Genomic DNA, 18,396 nt, shown 5'->3' on the forward strand with positions numbered 1-18,396 from the left:
TGAAGACACTCTTGTTTGGGGAAATAAACCCAGGTACACATTTGCAAACACGGGGCTGGGCGTTTGGGCAGAATGGACAGAGGGGAGCAAATGCCTGGCAGGGTCTGGTCTCATGGGGGTCACTGCAAGCCTACCATCAGGGCGCCAGGGGCTGCTGCCTTTAGCACTAAATGCAAGTTGAGAAACACAGGACTCACAGGGTCACAGCACACAGGGTGTGGTCTGAAACTCACAATGCACTGACTGCCAGGAGAGCTCTCATCTATTGAGGAATCCTTACAACAACCTATGAGGAAGGTGCCACCAACATTACCTCCCTCCCCATTTTACAGATAGGAAAGCTGGGGCTCAATGCAGTTAAATAACCTGCCTAAATGCACACAGCTGGGTGTTCAGGAGAGGATCTGAACCCAGGCAGTCTGACTTTAGATTCACTATGGCGCTGCTTCTGAAAAGACCCCTGCAGAGATGTGGGTCCCATGGAGACAGCACTGGACTGAGAGTCGGAAAGGTGCTGAGTGGTCCTGGGTCAGCCATGCAACCACTCTGGGCCTCTATTCTCATTGTTGAGGATGTGGAGAAGAGCAGTTTTTGTAGGGCTTCCAGAACTCAAGATCTCTTTAAGCTGGAAAAACACTAAGTGAGCCATTAATTCACACTAAAGTGTAAATGGCTGCTGTTGGATACTTTCTGACCAATCTGACTAACAAGGAGGTTTTGAGTACCCATGTACCCTGCTTATATCCCAGGGGAGCCAGGAGACTCAGTGTGAGGAGGGGGAAGAAGGTTCCTGGGAGTGGAGTCTGGAGGGAGTTAGTCAACACAGCCAGGGGAAAGGAATTTTGGGTGAGAGCCAGAGTCCCAAAGACAAACAGTCTGTTCACCAACTGGCCTAGGATCAGCAGCAGTGCCCTAGTAGAGTGATCGGAGCCAGCTGATGTCATTGGGGGAGTACCTCCTAGAGGAGGGGTGCCTGTGGGTTGAGAGGGGACAGAGGTTTTCAGAAAGCTCTGCAGGAAGGCCTGGGGCAGGCCCACCTGGACAAAGTGGGGTATCTCGTCCAGAAGCCACTGAGCTGGATGGCGCTGGAGGGGTTGGTGGGCTGTGGGTGGAGGGGCCTTCTTGTTTTGCTGGGGAGCGGGTCCCTGCCATGTCTTAAAGGCCCAGCAAGGTTAAGCTCTGAGTGAACAGACAGGAACATTCTTCCCCAGATGAAGGTGCATCTCTCCTGCAGGGTGCCAGCCAGTCGCCATGAGAGCTCAGTTCACTCCTTTGAGTCTCTCCTGGGAGCCTCCAGACCAGTGCCCTGGGCAGGAGGGACAGAGGGCAGCAAATGCCTGGCAGGGTCTGGTCTCATGGGGGTCACTGCAAGCCTACCATCAGGATGCCAGGGGCTGCCGTCCTGTCCACAGTGCCCACAGCTGTGGAAATGAGGAGCTTGGCAGAGAATCCAGCATCTGTTTCATCTCTGCCAGTGCCCTTAGGAGGCCTGGACCTGACAACCTCTCCAGGAAAAGCTGATCCAGGCTCCCGGGCCACTGTCCTCCAGGCACAAACCCCAGCCCTGGTGGGACAAAGGGGTGAGGCTGCTGGAGGGAGAGTGGGGAAGCTCTCACTACTCTCCAGGGACCCCTGCTGCAGCTAGGCCAGGGAAGAGGAGATGGCACGGAAAGGGCTGCGAGTAGACCTGTGGGCCTGATGTGGAGCTGGCTTTGGCTGTGGGGGCGCAGGAAAGGGGACGGGGCAGTGTGAACCTGGGGGCGTGCTCCCTGAGGCCCTGTCCTGCCCTGAACATCCCTGGCCTCTGCTGCCTCAACTGAGAGCCCCGCCAGCAGGACTGATGCTTCCGAGATTCCCAGGTCCTGGGGGCTGACAGGGTCTTGTCTTAGAATGTGAATGCCTGGATGGCTGCACAGGTGGCCCCTGGCTCCAGGGGACAGGAGCAGAACCCACAGAAGGGTCAGCCAAGGGCAGGGAGATGGGAGGGATTCTGAGAATCAGCTGTAAAATAGATGTTTGTTGTAAGGGAACAGGGTGAGCTTTGGCATCAACATGGAGCTCAGCTTGAAGATGCACCAGCTCTGAAACCTCAACTAAGTTACCATAACCTCACTAAGGTTCCATGCCCCCCATCTGTAAAGGGGGAACCCTACAGCTGAGGGAAGGAGCAGCTTCAAGGACAGGAGGAGCCACCCTTGCAGGCCAGACCTGGTTCCACATGCTCTGGGGCACCATTTCTTCCTCACCCCATGACTCCCGGACTGGGGGAGGGCACTGGCTTCCACACGGCAGACGCCAGGAAGGCAGCTCATGCAGACTCAGACCAGGGCTGGCCTTGGTCCCAGCTGCCGCCTCATGCCGGCAAGGCAACTACGCGGCCTGGTCTGCAGCTGGCGCTTAGCCGCCCCAGGGCAGGGGAGCCACAAGCACAATCCTGCTCTGCGGAGCCTCCCCTGCACTGAAAGGGCGGGTCTCAGCCTGGGTGGCAGACAACAGCCGATGTGAAAACAAAAACAGTGGTGCTCCCACACATCCCTGAAGTCCAAGAAAGGGAACCACAAACCAAGCACCTCCCCTGAGAGAACCCTACCTCCCTGGCACCCTGTCCTCCCTCATTCCAGACCCTTCGATGGGGCACGCTGTCCCCTCACCTCAGCCCTGTGGTCTGGGCAGGCTGACACTGGGGGAGGCATGGGCAGGTGCACACCAAGGGGTCGCTCTGCCCGATCTGGGGTGGGGCCACCAGCTGAGACGCCCACTCAGCACGTCCGAGGCACTGGCGACCCACTTCCCAGATGAGTGAACAACTCAGGGGAGAGTGACTGGCCCAGCCCCCCGAGGGGCTAAGATTGGAAGCCTTATCAGCGACAAGGTCCTTCTTTCCTGCCATGATGTGTGGCTGCCCTCAAGTATCATTTCCTGGACCCCAGAGGGCACCCCCAGGGATGACAGCCATGCCACCAGCACCAGGTGAGCCTAGGCAGGACTTGCCCGCAGGCGCAGAGCCCCAACCCTACCTATCTTTGCCTCGGTCCCTCTCCATCAGCCACAGGGGAACTGAGGGTGTAGAAGGGGTACACACAGGGGTGAGGGACTGGGCTTGGGAACCACTGGCTAAGAGCAGACCCACACTGTGTGGATTCTGATCCCAAATCTGCCCCACTAGCTCTGTGACCTCAAGTAACTTAAGATCAAAGCCCCTCAGTATCCTCACCTCTAAATCGGAGGCGAAATCAGAACCTTCCTCATAGGGTCATTAAGTGGATTAAATTAGCTACTGTCTGTAAAGTATTTAACCCAGTGCCTGGCACACTAAGCACCTGCCTAAGTGCTGACAGACGCACAGCTCAGAGAGGCCACACAATTGGGGGAGGGTTGGAGGGGTGGTGGTGGCAATGGGCAGGGTCTGAGGCCTTGACTCCAAGTCCCCACCCCTCTGCAGCTCCCCGAGGGTTGAGAGCCAGTTCCTGCCTCTGGGAGCAGCTCCCCACCAATCACAAACGCCCACCCCCAAGGCAAAAGCTTTTTGGGGAATTATTTCTCCAGGCTCTAAGGAATGTTACTTTCTCTTTGCTTGGTATCCAGACTACTCAATTTCAACCCAGGTTTCAAATGGCCTCTAAGATGAGCCCTAATTAAATTCCTGTAAAACCACAGGCAGAAGCATTCAATCTGCGGTATGCATCCCCCATCCCCGGGGAGGCCTGGGATCCCAAATAGGCCATCTGTCACCCCCAGAGCAGACACATGGGAACTTCTAAGAGAAGAAGAACAGGAGAGCCACCCATCACCCCAAAGCAGTCAGGGCTTTCAAGGATCTCTCCAGCCTGTTGCCCAGTGGTCTGAGACCTGCTGTCTCTGAAGACAGGGACACAAACCCACGCCATGCAATTACGGCCCAGGTGCCTTCTCACACATGGTGCCTTCTCAGCCAGTTCGGGAGCCAGCTAGAGCCTTGCCCAGAATCGCTCACCCTGGGGTAGCACAGCCACGCCTTGGCTTTGGGGCTTCCATCTCTGGACCCTGGCCCTGGGTGGCAGAGTGGGCTGCTGATGGGAGAAAGAGCCTGCAAATTCAATGTTTGTTACTGCGGCCTCCTCCCTCCCTCCCCCAGGCCTGCACCAGGGAATGCTTAATTTCTAGGAAGAATTAAGTGCTTGGTTTGAATTGAATCCAGGCTCAACGCTGCCTGTGCCTCTGCCTAGGGGGTGCGGGTGTGGGGAGGGACATGGGTATGGGTATAGGCATGGCTGCCTCCCAGAAGCAGTCATCTATGAGGGAAAGGTAGGGCCCTGGCATGCTGGGGTGGGTCATTCTGCAAGCCTCCAGGAAGCTGGTTGCTACAAAGAGGGGACTGCTGCTGAGGTCACAGGCCGAGGCCAAACCCCAGCCAGAGGAGAAATTCCAAGGTTGTTCTGCCATGGGAAAGTTGGGTCCTCAGGCAGGGACCCATGTTTTGGAAGACTGCTAATGCTCCCCTAAAACTCATTCTAGCCCTTCTTCCATGGTGATAAAACCCGAATTGTAGCTGGGCATGTGGCTGCTCAGAACAAGGACTCAATTTCCTGACTCCCTTGCAGCTTAGGATGTGACTAATTCTGGCCAAAGTCCCTTCTCCCAGCACAAAAACATGTCACTGGATTGCTTTCAGAGCCCCTCCTTAAAAGAGAACTAGGCCTTCTTCTCATTTGCTTCCTTTTTCTTGGTCTTCCTCTCCATCCTAATGTCTAGATCTTGGATGTGAGGGCTGGAAATACAGCCATCACCCAGGACCAGATGGGCAGACCACAGAAGAATAAGGAGCTAGAAGGAGCCAGGGTCCCAGCCCCTGTGCCCGTGCTGGATGGCCTTCCTCTGGGCTTTTACATCAGAGAGAAAGGAAGTTCTGTCGCATTTAAGCCACCATTATTTTAGGTCTGCTGTTAAAGCAACTTGAATGCTAATTGATACGAAGTGGGTGGGTTTGAAGCTGCCAGAGCCGAGGCAGAGAAATGACCCTGCTTCCCCTCCAGGCTCTGAATGAGACAAGAATGAGCTCTGGGAATGTAGAACTCAGAAGGCAGTGACCTCACACAGGCTGCCCGGAGACAGTGACGCTGGGAGCTCCCAGCAGCAGGCCTCATCTGTCTCCTGGATGCAGAGCTGGGGTGGGAGAGGCCCTCCACGGCTGATGCTCTGCAGGGAGACACATGGCCCACCTGAGCACAGACCCTTATCCAAGGGCTCTGCCTGCTATTCCTGGGAGAGCCTCCCCTTGTGCCATGTCCCAACTGCCCACCACCACCGCAAAGCAGGGGCTCTGGTCGTCTCCCTCCCCCTGCTCATCAATGAGGATCCTAGCAGTCCCGAAGCACCCACCCGTCCCCCACCAGCTCTGTTTTCCCTGCAGCTGTCCAGAGTCTCTGAAAACAGAGCAGCCTTACTGCCGGGGCAGGGGGGGTGACAACTGGAGGAAGTCTCGCCAAGCTCCTTCTCCCAACACAAAAGCGTGTCACTGGATTGCTGTGATTATCTGAGGGAACTTCAAGGGTAATTATGGCCATTTACAGTACGCCTGAAAGGGCTGAGTGCCTCCAGGAACAGCAGGCAGTTGAGGAGGGGGGCCCAGGGTGTGCTTCCCAGGAAGGCTCTCTGCCTCTGCAGCTGGTGGGGGCATGCAGCGGGGACCCACCCAGCGATGCTGGTGAATGGACAGCCACTGGGGGTCAGGAAAGGGCTCCAGGAAGTCCCAGCCTCTGACCGCCCTCCTGGAAGAATACAAGCCCAGGCTCGGCGTGCACGATAAGGAAAACCCAGCGTGCAACATTCATGGCCCACCCACCCTACACTTCCTGCTGATCTAGAACCAAGCATGCGTTAGGGTTTGGTCAACAGCTCTCTCTGGACCTGTTGAGGACGGGGCCCTCTCCTGGAACACCCACAGCTCTCCCCTTATGGGCAGCTGCTAAACTTTCTAATCTCCCAGTGAACTAGGACACACCCTGCTTAAAATTCCTGACCTGATTCCTAACTGCCTCCAGGAGAGGCCCAATTCCAAGCCAGGCAAGCGGGCAACAGAGGTACCTCCTGGGCCTTCCTCTCGGCATGTGACTTCCTACGGTCCACCTCATCACCGGGTTCCTGCTCCTTGAACACACCGTGCACACTCACACCCTGAGCCCAGGCTCACCCTTGATCCCCAGCCCTGGTCTTCTACTCCTAAAAATCTAAGATGGATGTGAAGACTCAATTAGGATGCTGGGGTCCTGCCATCGTGGTGGGAACAGCTGGAGCAGCTGCTGTTCCCGGGTGACCCAGTGGGCCGGTCCCATGCTAAGTGCTCTGCAGACATCATCCCAGGTATCCTGACCCCTGACCCCGTGGCTGAACCAGGTATCACCCATATCTTCCAGAACACCAGCAGAACTCAAATGACTGATTTGTCTGAGACCATGTGGCTAACAAGAGCCCAGACAGGAACCCACATGCCAGAGCCTGTGCTTTTGGCTCCAAAAGGCCCTTCAGCGGTACCTTCTCGAATCCCACCCAAACCCATCACTCTTCGAATGGACTTGTCTGGGACATGAGATGTGGCTGCTGGTCTGCCACCTTCTTCCACTAACTGGGCCTTCTCATGTTCTAATACAGCCTCCTGCTCTTCACACAGGCAGTGTCCAACAAGCACACCTTCTGGAAAGAGGCTGATTCCCTTTCCCAAATTTGACCAAACCTTCACCCATGGCAGACTGAGATGAAGGTGACCCCAGGAGGGAACGTACAGCTCTTTCTTCCCATCTGGGATTCTGGATGGATCCAGGAAGACAGTGCAAAGGGAGATGAAGTGCACAGCAGAGGCCAATCACTCCAGGCCTAGCAAATAAAGGCTGCTGGCATGTGCTAAGAAAGCCTGCCTACATGGGGCACCAGCATGACACCCCCATTCTCTGCACCCAGCGGTGTGTCAGGCATTCAGGGAAAGAGGCCTCGGGAGCCCTTCCAGGACAGCCAAATCCAGCAGCCAGCTCTTCTGCAGGGCACATTCCTCAGAGAGGGAACCGAGGACTCACCTACTCTCCAGGCCAGGGTCCTCAGTGGTACCCATTTCAGGTTCTTCTAGATCCAGGGCCCTCTGGCCATGGACATGAAAGTCAAGCTCAGGAGTAGGGGCTGGGGAGCCCGAGTCAGAGAGACCTGGCTGGATGCTGGCCCAGCCACCTGAATGCTGCGTGACGTGGCATGTCTGCTAACCTCTCAGAGCCTCTGGGATTCATCTGTAAAATGGGAAGGCTTATCATGCCCACTTCTAAGAGTACCAAAAGGGAGAATACAAGGAGAAGGCCTAACCCAAAGGCAGGAACACAACACATAGCCAATAAATGGTGGTCTCAGACTTCCATGCAGATGGTCTGCCTCTGGAGCTGTGAGTCAAATGGTACCCACTGGTCCCACCGGTCACCATCACAGGAAATTATGCCCAAGGCCAAGTCACCATCCAGGTCAGGGTTCAAGGCAGCCAGGTTAGGCCTCAATCATGGTCTGTAGGGCAGGGAGCAGGGGCTGCCTCCTTGACCCCAGGATAAATCCTCACAAAGCCGGAGGGCCCAGGCCAAGCACTTTTCCTTAAAATTAAACAAGAGCTCTCAGCAGGGCACACTTGGACCAAGCAGTGAACTAGGAGGTTACTGTTAACATGAATCTCTCCACAAAGTCTTTCTCACATAAACACCTTGAGAATGTGGCCTTGAGTTCTCTGGCTCTGCCTGCCCAAGGGGTGGGGAGGCGTCAGGGTGAGCCCTCAGGGACAGGAGCCTGCAGCTGGCAGGGGAGGCGCCGCAGTGAAGAGGGAGGCCCCTGCCCTCCAGAACAGAGTGGACCCATGAGGTCCAGCAGCCACATTACATCTCCACGTGTTTGATTAAAGGCCTTCAGTTTCTGTTTGTGTCCTCTGCGCAGTTACGTAACTCCACTTGCTTGCCTGCCACTGAGCTGTCTACACACACTCCTGTTCTCCAGCCACTGTGTTACCGGGACACTTCAATGTCACCCATGGGTTCAACACAGCAAAACAAAACCCTCAGAGCCCCCTTCCGCAAGAGCACCCTGAGGCTTTTGTTTCCTCACTGCTGGTCACAGGAGAATGAAAGGACCTCCCCAGAATGACTGCACCATGGAATTCAAATGCTTCCTGCCCCAAAGTGCTTAAAAAGACAAGACCCCTCTGTCTCCACACCTCAGGCCATGGCCACTTTGTGACCACAAAGGTGGCTGCCTGCCACAGATGTGGTGCCACACGTGTCCCTACCTTCCATGTAGGCCTCAATCTTCCGGATGAGCTCGTAGGACTTGGAGCGGTCGAGCAGGGTTCTGATGGCAGGGAGCGGGTCCAGGACGATGGTCTCAGGGTGGGCATCGATGTACTCCTGAAAGGGAAGCATGCTGCTCTGGTTAGAGCAGGGGTAGGGCCAGGTAGCAACTCACCCCTCACGCCCCCTGCATGTCCATCCATTCCTGTCCTATCCTCCAGCCCTAGCTTTGGTGGAGGGTGGTGCATTCCAGCACTGGGACATTTCGAGCAGTCACCTGGAGATCTGAGAGAGGCTTGACTAGGCCAAACTCAGAAATAGAGCACCACACAGAAGACAGCGAGGAAACTGCAACCAGGCTCAGGGCAGGCCGCCTGACTCCAGACAAAACCTCACCCGGAAGCAGATCCACTCCAGGCACTGGCTCCTCTGGGAGTGGCGGCCCCATGCCCCGCACTGATAAGGACTCTGAGGCAGGGGCGGGAGAGTGGGATGAGGCCAGGAGTCATCAGAGGGTCTGCGGGAAGGTGTGGTGGAGAGAAACACGCCACAGGGTGGGCACCAGCCACCCAACACTCCTCAAGTACTCCACTTCTGTACCTACTAGCTTTGGGGTAGGCACGAAGGAAATGCAAGAGAAACCGTGACAAAAACCAGTCTCTAAGGAACTTACTATCTTCTTAGGGGAATAACCCTAACTTACATGGGGGGAAGACACTGCTGTCCAGAACAGAACTCAATAAAATAATGGGCAGAACCCCACGCCAACCAGGTGGGCCAGACCAACCCGAGCTGACATAGTGAAGGAGCCCACCCTTGCTCCCAACCTCTATGATTCTAAGGACAAAACTGGAATGCTGGTGTGATGGGGGGGTCTCAGGGAAAAAGCTGGCCTGAAGAAGGCCTCAACCAGCTGCTGCGGGTTGAATTGTGTCCTCTCAAGTCTTAACCCTTCAGCATTTGTGAACGTGGCCTTATTTATAAGGAAACAGGGTCTTTGTGGATGGAACAGAGTTAGGACTCCATATGGGTGGACCACACCATATGGGTGGGCCTGAATCCCCTGGCTGGATTTCTTAGGAGAGAAATCTGAACACAGACGCAGGGAGGAGGCTGTGTGGAGACAGACAACTGCAGTGACACGCCTACAAGCCAAGGAGGGTGGAAGGTGCCCACCACCACCACCACTGGGAGCCGGGAGAGGGGCAGGGAAGCTTCGCCCTCAGGGCCTCCGGAGGGAGCCACTGCTGACGCCCTGACTGGAGCTGTTGGCCCCCTGGGCTGGGAGATTCCTGCAGTGTTAAAAGCCTCCCTGTTTGTGATACTTGGTTGTGAGAGCCGGAGGCAGCAGACATGCCAGCGTGATTCCTCCGCCCAGCCAGCCCCCCTGCCCTCTGCTCACCCACTCCACAGCCCGTCAGTGAGGCCTGCACAGGCTGGGGAAACACACCCCAGTGCTGCCTTCCTAGTGAACCTTATGGACAGAAAGAAAGAGCCATTTGGAATTATTTTTCTTAAGTGAACTTATTTTGGTCCTAGTGACCACTTGTTAAGCCAAAAGCCACTTTTAACACAAAAACCAGAGACTCATATTCCCACTTCTGCTCTGAAATCAGTCTCTCCTTGGATTTCGCGGCAGAGTGTCTGGCCCTGGGCTCCTTTCTGTCTGAATGTTTAAAGACTTCCTCTGGCCTCAGTGGTGGCCGGCGTAACCTAGGGGAGGCCTCGCATTCCAGTCCTCACGCCTGTGACTCTCCTCACCCCTTAGCCATCCTCTCCCTGCACATAAGTGCGAGGACCTAGATGTGGGGCAGAACCCTCCAGCCGTCAGCAAGCCATTTGGCCACCAACCCACTGCCTGTAGACAGTGAACCAGGCACTGATGCGGGAGAGCCCACGTCTGCCGCCCACATGGAGCCTGGGGACTAACCGAGGAGTCTCCTTAAGGAAGGTTTTATCTGGAGCTGCCCTGGGGCCAAGCGGCCACACCCAGTGCCTCTCTCCTGACAGTCTCAGCCTCACCCAAGCGCCTACACCTGATCCCTCGTCTCATTTGGGAGCTCTCCATGGGCAACTACCCCTCCTGGCACCATTCCGTCATCAGAGCTTGTTCTTTTAAATGCAGTCCATGCTTCCACGAGAGCAGGTCATTCATGAGGCCCTCCCCGCCGAGACTCACACATATGTATGAAATCATATTCACAGCCCAACATTAATAGCTGGGTGCAGTGGCACAAGCCCCTAGTCCCAGCTCCTTGGGAGGCTGAGGTGGGAGGATCACTCAGGCCCAGGAGATTGAGGCTGCAGCAATGCACAATGGTGCCACTGCACTCCAGCCTCGGCAATAGAGTAAGACCCTGTCTCCAAAAAAAATAAAGAAAAATAAATGTCAACATTAAAAGGTCATCCACTCAGCTAGAAACCATCATTCTGAGCAAACTATTGCGAGGACAGAAAACCAAACACTGCATGTTCTCACTCATAGGTGGGAATTGAACAATGAGAGAACACTTGGACACAGGGTGGGGAACATCACACACCGTGGCCTGTCATGGGGTGGGGGGAGGGGGGAGGGATAGCACTGGGAGATATACCTAATGTAAATGACGAGTTAATGGATGCAGCACACCAACATGGCACATGTATACATAGGTAACAAACCTGCACGTTGTGCGCATGTACCCTAGAACTTAAATTTAAAAAAAAAAAAGGTCATCCACTCAAGAGACTTCACATCACTGACAGTGCTCAGGGCATTATGTGGGGTGCAGCAGATACTCAGATGATCAAAAGCCTTCTCCGCTTCACCCCGCCAGATCTATAGTCCTGGCTAGCAAGTTCATGTCCTCGGTTATGAGCTAAAGGCACTTGGCTGTCCTCACTCCCTTCCCCTAAACACACCAGGAAGCAGCCTGGTGTAGTGGGAAGGCTATGTGACCTAGAGTCAAGAAACCCAGGCGCCCGGTGTCATCACCTCTCAGAGTCACCTTTGGACAAGTCACTTGGCTTCTCAGAGTCTCAGTCTCCTCATCTGTGACATGAAGAATACTGCAGATGCCCTTAGGGTCTCTGTAAAGATGGCCTCTGGTTCCAAGGGTGTAAACAGACTGAGAAAATGGAGAGTGTATTTGTAAAGGTAAACTTGAAGGCTGCACAGGGGAGCCATTCTAGAACGGGATGGACCACCAGCTAGAGGCATTCCAGGTAACGGGAGGGCCACCCACGCATTCGCTGCCTTCCTTCCAAAAGGGGGCCAACAGCCGAGCACATGGATGGGACGACTCAATTCTCCCTCAGCAACCAAGGCCACTTAGAACACAGATGTGCTCCTTCCTCCCCTCGAAGTCCCAAGAAGAGTCTCCGCTCAGCTCTGAATAAATGAGGGCGATTCTGATTCCATGTTTATGTGTTAGGACAGTGACCTTTAAAGAGAGAACTCAGATTCATTAAGACATGAAGTTAAGCCAAACTCATGAGGGAAAGCGGCTACATGAAACCAAAGGGGAAAACATCTGACAAGCAGGCGTCAACTAGCTTTTGACTGGGGATGAAAGCATCAGCATTAACAGAAGAATTCTTCCTAAACACGATCTCTTCTGGGATGGGAACAGAGAGGGCAAAGAATTTTTCCAGTCACCTCACTATCCACAAGCGGACTTTGTGCCAAGCTTTCCAGCTTATCTATTATACTGAGGGCCTCGTGCATTTTTCACAAGTCTCTTAGAATTACCAATCTGCTGGGCGGGTGAGCTTCCGTACCATTTTATCACCACTCAGAGGAAGAAAGGCACCGCCGTCTCCATGGCAAATTGTAAGCACATGTTCCCTCGCAGGGCCTGCCAGCTAAAGGACACCAAGAGTGGGATCCTGGAGCGAACAAGGGCAGCCTGGCTCTAGGCAGAAACATTCAGCCCCTGCCAGGATGAGGGCTGGAACACACCTGGGGCAGAGCGTCACGGTGCCCACCTACAGCGCAAGCTCTCTCAGGGTTTTTAGAGGCCCCAAGCCCATGGAATGATGCCAACAGAGACAACTGGCCCTTTGCTAAGCTGCCACTGAGAATCTGAGCAGAATGAGATGAACGTCAGAGATACTCTTTCCTCCTCGATCCTCACAGGCAGGAAATGAGCAGGGAGTGAGACACAGGGATTTGCTCCTTCTAATGGAAAATGCTGTCAGAGTCCTGAGTCCAGATTCTGCCTCTGACATTGATTCTGTGTCTGGAGTTAACCCTCTGAGACTCATCCTGGGTAAGGTCCATTCTGAATAAAGCCTACCCAAGGCAGCTGCTGTGGGCATCATGGAGATCACGGATGCAAAAGGAGTTTGTAGACACAAAAATGAAAGGATTCTCATTACCCTGCAACACCTGGGCTCCTAGGGCTAAACCTGACGCAAGGTTTCTGGGCTCACCCTGCCTTGCCCTGTGCAGCCGACCCCAGAGGAGCCAGCTGTGCCCATGGAAGGGGGCTGTGGTTCTGGCCCATGCCCACCCTCCTGCTGATGCCTGGGGTGCAACACAACCTCCCAACCCCACCGGCAGCCCAGGCTCCAGGCAGCAACCTTCCAGGGGATTCGTTTTTCAGAGATGCAACTCAAAAACGACTCACAGATTAAATAGGAATCTGGGATGTGTTTCAAAACAATCCGGGTTGGGGGCAGGGACAGAAGTAGGTGAGGGACGGATGAAATGAGAGTGGCTGCAGCTGCTGACGCATGAGGCTTGGAGGTGGCACCTGGGAGCATGTTGCGGCATTCTCTCTTCTCAAATATTTTTAATTTCCCATAACACAAAGTTTGGGGGGAAATGGGAGGCAGGTAATCAGATCTTCCCCTTCTACCCTGCACCCCTAAGTGTGCCAGAAATGGATTCAAACACCAATACTATCTTTCAAGAAGAAATAAGAGCCAGCTACCCAGATGGGAAAGACAACGAGAGATTAATTATAGTAAGGATAATAATAATAAATAAAAATGATCATAATCAGTAATCATTTAAAAATAAAGGCAGTGGTCACTTACCTGGGACTTGCTATATGCACACTGCTGGACAAAAGGGTTTTCAAACACTGCTTCTTTCAATATAAAAACGCTACTGGGTAAAAGCCCAAACTATAAAACTTTTAGAAGAAAACACGGTCATAAATCTTCGTGACCTTGGATTAAACAACAGTTTCTTAAATGTGACCCCAAAAGCACAAGACAGAAAAAGAAACAGATGAAGTGGACATCATGGAAACTGGAAACCTCTGTGAGTTCCAGCCCCCATCTGCCCTAGGCCTGTGCTCTGAGGAGAGCCTGTGCGTGACCCGCCTGGCAGAGGCCCAGGGGCCCGGACTGACCCCTAAGCCAGCAGGGACGGCTGCGCACAAGGCAAGTCCTGGCAGGTCTCGCAGCACCTTCCCGTATTTGTGGGTCCCCCACAGCACAGAGTGTGTGGCAGGGTTTCTCCCCATTTTTCTCAGGACCCTGAGACTCTGAGAGGTTTTGGTCAGAGACAAAGTCCCGGGCTCCGGCCCTGCCCGTCCTAACAGCTTGCTCCTTCCTTCACTCAGGACCCAGGGGCTGAAATTCTGCCCACTGGGCTGCATGGCCTGAGCACCGAGCGGGTACCATGGCAAGGCTGGGAAGGTCCTGCTCCACACGCTGCTTAGGAAATCTCTCCTCCAGTGGGTGGGGAGGCTGGAAGGGAGGAAAAGACCCCACACAGAGCCTGGAAACCCCTCCTCCTTGCTGGGCCTCAGCTCCCTTCTCTGTAGAGTGAGGGCTGATGGCATGAAGGGACTGCATGCCAGGGAGCTGGAGGCCGCCAGGCCCAGTTAACTGGGCCTTCCTCATTGTAAGCCCGGGCCTCACCTGTAAATGGAGATTGTACTTGTTCCTACCTCATAGGATTTTTATTAAAAACAGCCTGATTGAGATATCATTCACATACGATGCAATTTACCCCAAAGCAAGGGCTTTTGGAATATTAACAGGGTTGTGCAACGATCAGCTCAATTTTAGAACGTTTTCATCCCATCCAAAGGAAATCCCATTCCCTTTCACTCTCAGCCCCAAGTCCCAGCCTCTGGCAACCACACATCTACTTTCTGTCTGGGTAGATCTGCCTATTCTGGGCATTTCCTTCAAGCGAAGCCATGTGATGTGTGGTCCTTCATGACAGGCTCCTTTTGCTCACATCGTGTTTTAAAATGCATCCATGTCGCAGCGTGCGGCAGTGCTTCATTCTTCTTTAAGATGAAATAGTACTTCACGGCATGGTGTAGTGTATTTTGTTTATCCGTTCATCATTGGATGGAATTTGGGTTGTTTCCACTTTTTGGCTGTTAGGAGCAATGCTGCTCGCTGTGAACATACGTGTATAAATTTTTGTGTCAACATAAGTTTTCACTTCTCTTGGGTGTATAAATTGAAATGAAAATACAAAAGACCCCAAGATTTGGCTCCTCAGGCATGGATGTTTTAAATCATAGTCATAATGATCCACCACAGTATACAAGTGTAGCACTTTTCTGGTTCAACAAGGGCAGTGACACAAAATATTGCATTTGATTCTCAGAGCAGCCCCATGGTTTACAGAGCAAAATGTCTCTGTCTTTATTCCCATTTTATAAATAAAGAAACCAAGTTTCTGAGAGGCAATGTGACTGGCTCAAGGTCAAACCACAACCAGCTGGGGGCTTTGCCAGGATTCAAAATCAGCCATTCCAGTGTCAAACCCCAGGCCACTGCAGTGCACCTGGTCACCTACAGAAACAGGCTCTGTGACTGAACTGTTGTGCATCCCCAGAAAGGCTAGGGAGCACCTGAAAGCTAAACGCTAGTGAACTCGACATATCATAGTGGCTCGTGGTGGCTTGCGCCTGTAATCCCAGCACTTTGGGAGGCTGAGGCAGGTGGATCACCTGAGGTCAGGAGTTTGAAACCAGACTGGCCAACATAGCAAAACCCCCCGCAAAAATACAAAAATTGCCGGGCATGGTGGTGCACGCCTGTAATCCCAGCTACTCAGGAGGCTGAGGCAGGAGAATCACTTGAACATGGGAGGCAGAGGTTGCAGTGAGCTGAGATCGCACCACTCCACTTCACTCCAGCCTGAGAGATAAAGTGAGACTCCAACTAAAAAAAAAAAAAAAAAAAAAGGCTGGGCACAGTGGCTCACGCCTGTTATCCCACCACTTTGGGAGGCTGACGCGGGAGTATCACAAGGTCAGGAGTTCAAAACCAGCCAGTTAGAGACCAGCCTGGCCAACATGGTGAAACCCCGTCTCTATTAAAAACACGAAAATTAGCCGCGCATGGTGGTGGGCGCCTGTAATCCCAGCTACTCAGGAGGCTGAGGCAGGAGAATCGCTTGTACCTGGGAGGCAGAGGTTGCATGAGCTGAGATTGTGCCACTGCACTCCAGCCTGGGTGACAGAGCAAGAATCTGTCTCAGGAAAAACAAACAAACAAACAAACAAAAAACGGCAAGCACAAGCCTGAAAGCCAGCGTGGGCCTCCCTGGAGTTTGCTTCTCGGGACTCCAGCTTTCCACATGGAATAGATCAAGCATCAGAGGGGGCACAATTCCATCACCTCCCCCATGGCCACAGCAGCATCGGCTGCGGATGACAACAGCCTCCTGTACTGAACTCAACAGGATTCTAGAATCCTGACCACCACCTGGCTCCAGAAGGAGATAGGTGTCAGCACCAAGGCGAACCCAGCGTGCCACACCCAGAGGAAACTTCCCAGCCGACTCTAGGATCCACTGCATCAGGGCCTGTGTGTTCAGTTAACACTCAGCTACCCCATTAACACCAGTGATTCTACCCTTGATAGAAGAACTGAAATTACTTCCTTATGGCTGTTAAAAGTATTCACGGGGGCTTTCATGGGAAAGGAAGCGACCCTGGGCTCACTCAGCACAATTTCACTCCCCTGGCTCCTCCTGAGAGCACAGCCAGGCCCAGCTGAGGGCCACAAGGCCTGGCCTTTCCACCAGCTCCTCCGTACCCAGCGCCGGGTGAAACCCTGGAAGTCTCTGGTTCCTGAAGCCTTGGCATCTTGACGGGGGTCCTGCCAAGATTCCAGGGTGAGTTATAAACATGCTCACCACGCACAGGTCACAGACCTATACACCTTGCAGGAATGGACATGTTTCCCCCTCAAAACAACCCTATGTAGATCCCGTTAGCAGCCTCATTTGACAATTAAAGAAACTAGGCCTGGCCAGGTGTGGTGGCTCACGTCTGTAATTCCAGCATTCTGTGAGGCCAAGGCAAGTGGATTGCTTGAGTCTGAGAGTTCAAGACCAGCCTGGGCAACATAGTGAGACCCTGTCTCTACAAAAAATTAAAAATTAGCCAGGCATGGTGGTGCGCACCTACTCAGGAGGCTGAGGTGGGAGAATCACTTGAGCCAGGAAGGTCGGGGCTCCAGTGAGCAGTAATCACGACATTGCACTCAGCCGGGGCATTACAGTGAGACCCTGTCTCAAAATAAAATAAAAAGAAAAAAGAAAACAAAGTAGGGCTCAAAGCACCTAGTAGGTGGCCAGGGCTCTCCCTGCCAGCAGTGGCCAAAATGGAGTCTGAACCCAGGGCCTCTGGCTCCAGAGCCCTCCAGTCAAAGACCCAAGGCATGGAAGGCCTGGCGAAATGAAAAGCATCTCAACTCTAACTAGGGCCAGGGTTGCTCTGGGGCATTTCAGGAAAAAGGGAAGCCTTTCTCATGTTCACTACCCCAAGGCGAGGCCACCAGCCTGACAGTCCAGGGAGGCCGGGTGTGTTCCATTTGGTGTCTGCATGAGGTAGAGCATCCAAGAAAAAAAACAGTAGATCCAGTTTGCGATTTCCTTTCCCAGAGGGAAAGGCACAGATGGTCAGAACTAGCAAAACCCAGATGGACCCTTCATCCAGCCCCCATCTTTTTGGAAAGGGGAAAGGCAGTGGTAGCGAGGCCAGGGTCGCAAGGGAGAGTGGCAGAGCTGAGACTGCAGCTCCATTTCCACTGTTCCTCCCAACCCATGGTCCTCACTGGTTGTTTGTTCTCTCAAAGCCACAGCTGGACCAGAGGCTCTGCATCTCTTCCCAGCCCTGGAGCAAGACAGATGAAAGCAAATGGAAGACACACAGCCCTTAGGACAGTAAATACATGACATAACTGAAGGCCACAGTCCACAGGGCCTCTGTGAGGAGGGTCCGCGTGACGCAGGGGGAAGAGCGTGTCAGGGCCAGCATTGCGCTTATGCACAGGAGGGCTCCCAAGGCAGCTGCTGAATGGAGTGGCCCCTGCAGGGGGAGGACTAACAGACACAACAGTGTCAAGAGCAGTTGTACTTTCGAAGGCAGAAAGTGTGGTTCTGCAGAAAGCAAAGCCTCTCCCTGGGAGGTCAGGTCACATGGGGATGGGGGTGGGGCCAGGCCAAGCAATGCTTTCTGGGAAGGACAAGTAATGAACTCTCTTGGCGGACCACTGCAACCGTGAAACCAACCCCTGTTGAGTAACTTGTCATCAACCAAGGCCAGCCGAACATCCCCCAGAAAAAGCCTTCCTGGCACCTCCCAGAACACCTGCCTGTTGATTACAGCTTACAGAAAACCACATGCCACAGATAGTCCTGGGAAATCCACACTAGGCCTGGGTGCAACAGAATGTGCCAGGCGGCCAGGCTGGCATAGGGTTGGAGTTGGAGATGCATGCAGGTAAACCTTGGAGGTGGGCTCTCAAGAGCCAAAAGAAGGTTGCAGCAGCATCCACTGTACGCTGGGACAGGACCACCAAGCCTAGCTACCCAGGGTGCCATTCACAAAGCCTACCACTGGGCTGGGCAGCGTGCAACCTATGTAACAGTCCTGACAGTCAGCCAAGGCTTCTGCCTGCCCATCATTGTCAGATAATCTTTTGCAGCCCAGCTACACCTGGCTAACTTAACCTGAACGCGTGGGTCCTGGGGCACTGTGCAAGTTGAAACAAATGCAGAGTCAAGAAACTTGGGTTACAAGTCCTAGAACTGCCATTCACTTTATGTGTGTTTCTGAAAGTCACTTAAGTTATCTGTATCTCAGTTTCCCATCTGTAAGATGTGTGGGCTAGAATAACTCATTTATAACATCCTTTCTGCCTC

General features: G+C 53.6%; 1 protein-coding gene across 4 annotated transcripts in view; it reads right to left on the reverse strand.

Moving 5' to 3' along the window:
* ITPK1 (inositol-tetrakisphosphate 1-kinase) overlaps positions 1 to 18,396 on the reverse strand; it is a 177,873-nt gene that overhangs the window by 46,084 nt on the left and 113,393 nt on the right. For all 4 annotated transcript variants that reach the window (XM_034938037.3, XM_034938038.4, XM_055097968.1 and 1 more), the window contains one exon: positions 8,282 to 8,399. In XM_034938037.3, coding sequence (XP_034793928.1) covers positions 8,282 to 8,399 — 118 coding nt within the window. The remainder of the gene's footprint in view (positions 1 to 8,281; positions 8,400 to 18,396) is intronic.

Source organism: Pan paniscus, chromosome 15 (genome assembly GCF_029289425.2).
Source record: "Pan paniscus chromosome 15, NHGRI_mPanPan1-v2.0_pri, whole genome shotgun sequence".
Taxonomy (NCBI): Eukaryota; Metazoa; Chordata; class Mammalia; order Primates; family Hominidae; genus Pan; species Pan paniscus.